This window comes from Rattus rattus, chromosome 2, assembly GCF_011064425.1.
Source record: "Rattus rattus isolate New Zealand chromosome 2, Rrattus_CSIRO_v1, whole genome shotgun sequence".
NCBI lineage: Eukaryota > Metazoa > Chordata > Mammalia > Rodentia > Muridae > Rattus > Rattus rattus.
The window spans coordinates 183,059,307-183,060,701 of NC_046155.1; the positions used below are offsets into that span (position 1 = coordinate 183,059,307).

Consider the following 1,395-nt stretch of genomic DNA (forward strand, 5'->3'; position numbering starts at 1 on the left):
TTTTTTTGGGTGGGAGACTTTTAATGGGTGCTTCTAGTTCCTTACGGATTATAGAACTATTTAAATCATTTACTTGATCTTGATGATCTTGATTTAGCTTTGGTAATAATACTTATCTAGGAAATCATCCATTTAATTTAGATTTTATAATTTTCTGGAGTAGAGGTTCTGAAGTAAGACCTAACAGTTCTTTAGATTTCCTTCTTTTCTGTTGCTATGTCTCCCTTTTCATTTCTAATTTTGTTAATTTGAATATAGTCTCTCTGTCTTTTAATTAGTTAATTTGACTATATTTTTATTTTCTCAAAGACACTGTTATTTGTTTATTTATTTATTTATTTATTTATTTATTTATTTATTTATTGCTTTATGGAAAATTTATTACAACTCTTCAACAGCGCATTACTTTTTCTTTTCAACGTCTTGCTCTGCAGCTTCTTTTGCCCTCTTTGCTCAGATGACAAAGAGCTGGGCATTGGTTTGGGCCATGCGAAGGCTGGCGAAAGCCGTAAAGTTCTTTTCCTCTTCCGTGATAGTTCTGGCCTTTTCCTTTTTGTACACATTCCGGATGGGCATCACAGGTCCTGTTAGCTGCGTGGCCAATTTAAGTTCTTCAGCAGAACTGTCGCCCTTCTTCGGAGCAGAAGGCTTCCTGGGGAAAAGTATGAGCTTGGAGCGGTACTCCTTCAGGCGCTGCACGTTGGCCTGCAGTGAGTCAGTGGATTTGTTTCGCCTACTTGGGTCCACAGAGATGCCGATGGTACGTGCCGTTTTCTTGTGTATACCAGCCACCCTGAGTTCCTCCAGGCTGAAGCCCCTGCCAGCCTGGACCTTGGTGTGGTATCTAACTGTAGGGCACCTCAGGATGGGCCTGATGGGACCGGACATGGGGCGAGGGGCGATGTGGAGCGTTTTCACCTGCCGGGCCTTGCATCTGTGGATCTTGCATGCCGGCTGTTTGAACCATGTGTCCACTCGCTGCTGCCAGTCCTTGTGGAAGTGGGGCTTCAGGATCATGCCATTTTGCCTGGGCGCCATGACTGCCTCCTGTACAGGAGAACGGCCAAGCAGAAAGGCAACTCTGCTCTTTTTATCCTTAATTCTTTGTATTGTCTTTCTTTCTAACTAATTTATTTTAGCTAAGAATTTTATTATTCCCTGTCATCTACTCCATTTGCGTGATTTTCTTTTTTTTTTTTTCTTTAGAATTTTAGGTATACTTTTAAATCATTAAATTGGCAACTCTCCAATTTCCTTATGAAGAACAATTAGTGCTACAAAATATTCTTTTTGGACTGCTTTATTCATGTCTTGTACATTTGAGTATTTTTTTACTTAATTTTCTTTGAATCCTAAGACGTATTTTATTTCTTCCTGATCCAGTGATCTTTGAGT

At 39.9% G+C, this 1,395-nt stretch overlaps 1 protein-coding gene across 2 annotated transcripts; it reads right to left on the minus strand.

The window, feature by feature from the left end:
• Window positions 1-453: 453 nt before the first annotated feature.
• LOC116892771 (60S ribosomal protein L13-like) lies at window positions 454-1,038 on the minus strand. 2 transcript variants are annotated; one of them, XM_032894648.1, is made up of 2 exons: window positions 769-1,038; window positions 454-630 (listed from the first exon to the last, which is right to left on the minus strand). In XM_032894648.1, the coding sequence occupies exons 1-2, from the start codon at window positions 1,036-1,038 to the stop codon at window positions 454-456; spliced, it is 447 nt and encodes a 148-aa protein (XP_032750539.1). The 2 variants fall into 2 exon arrangements, with proteins under 2 accessions (XP_032750539.1, XP_032750538.1); XM_032894647.1 differs by having other exon boundaries at window positions 454-1,038.
• Between the last annotated feature and the right edge of the window lie 357 nt (window positions 1,039-1,395).

What these genes read in the sequence shown, in the direction of transcription:
- LOC116892771 (XM_032894647.1), bottom strand. Translation starts at nt 1,038, where the DNA reads ATGGCGCCCAGGCAAAATGGCATGATCCTGAAGCCCCACTTCCACAAG.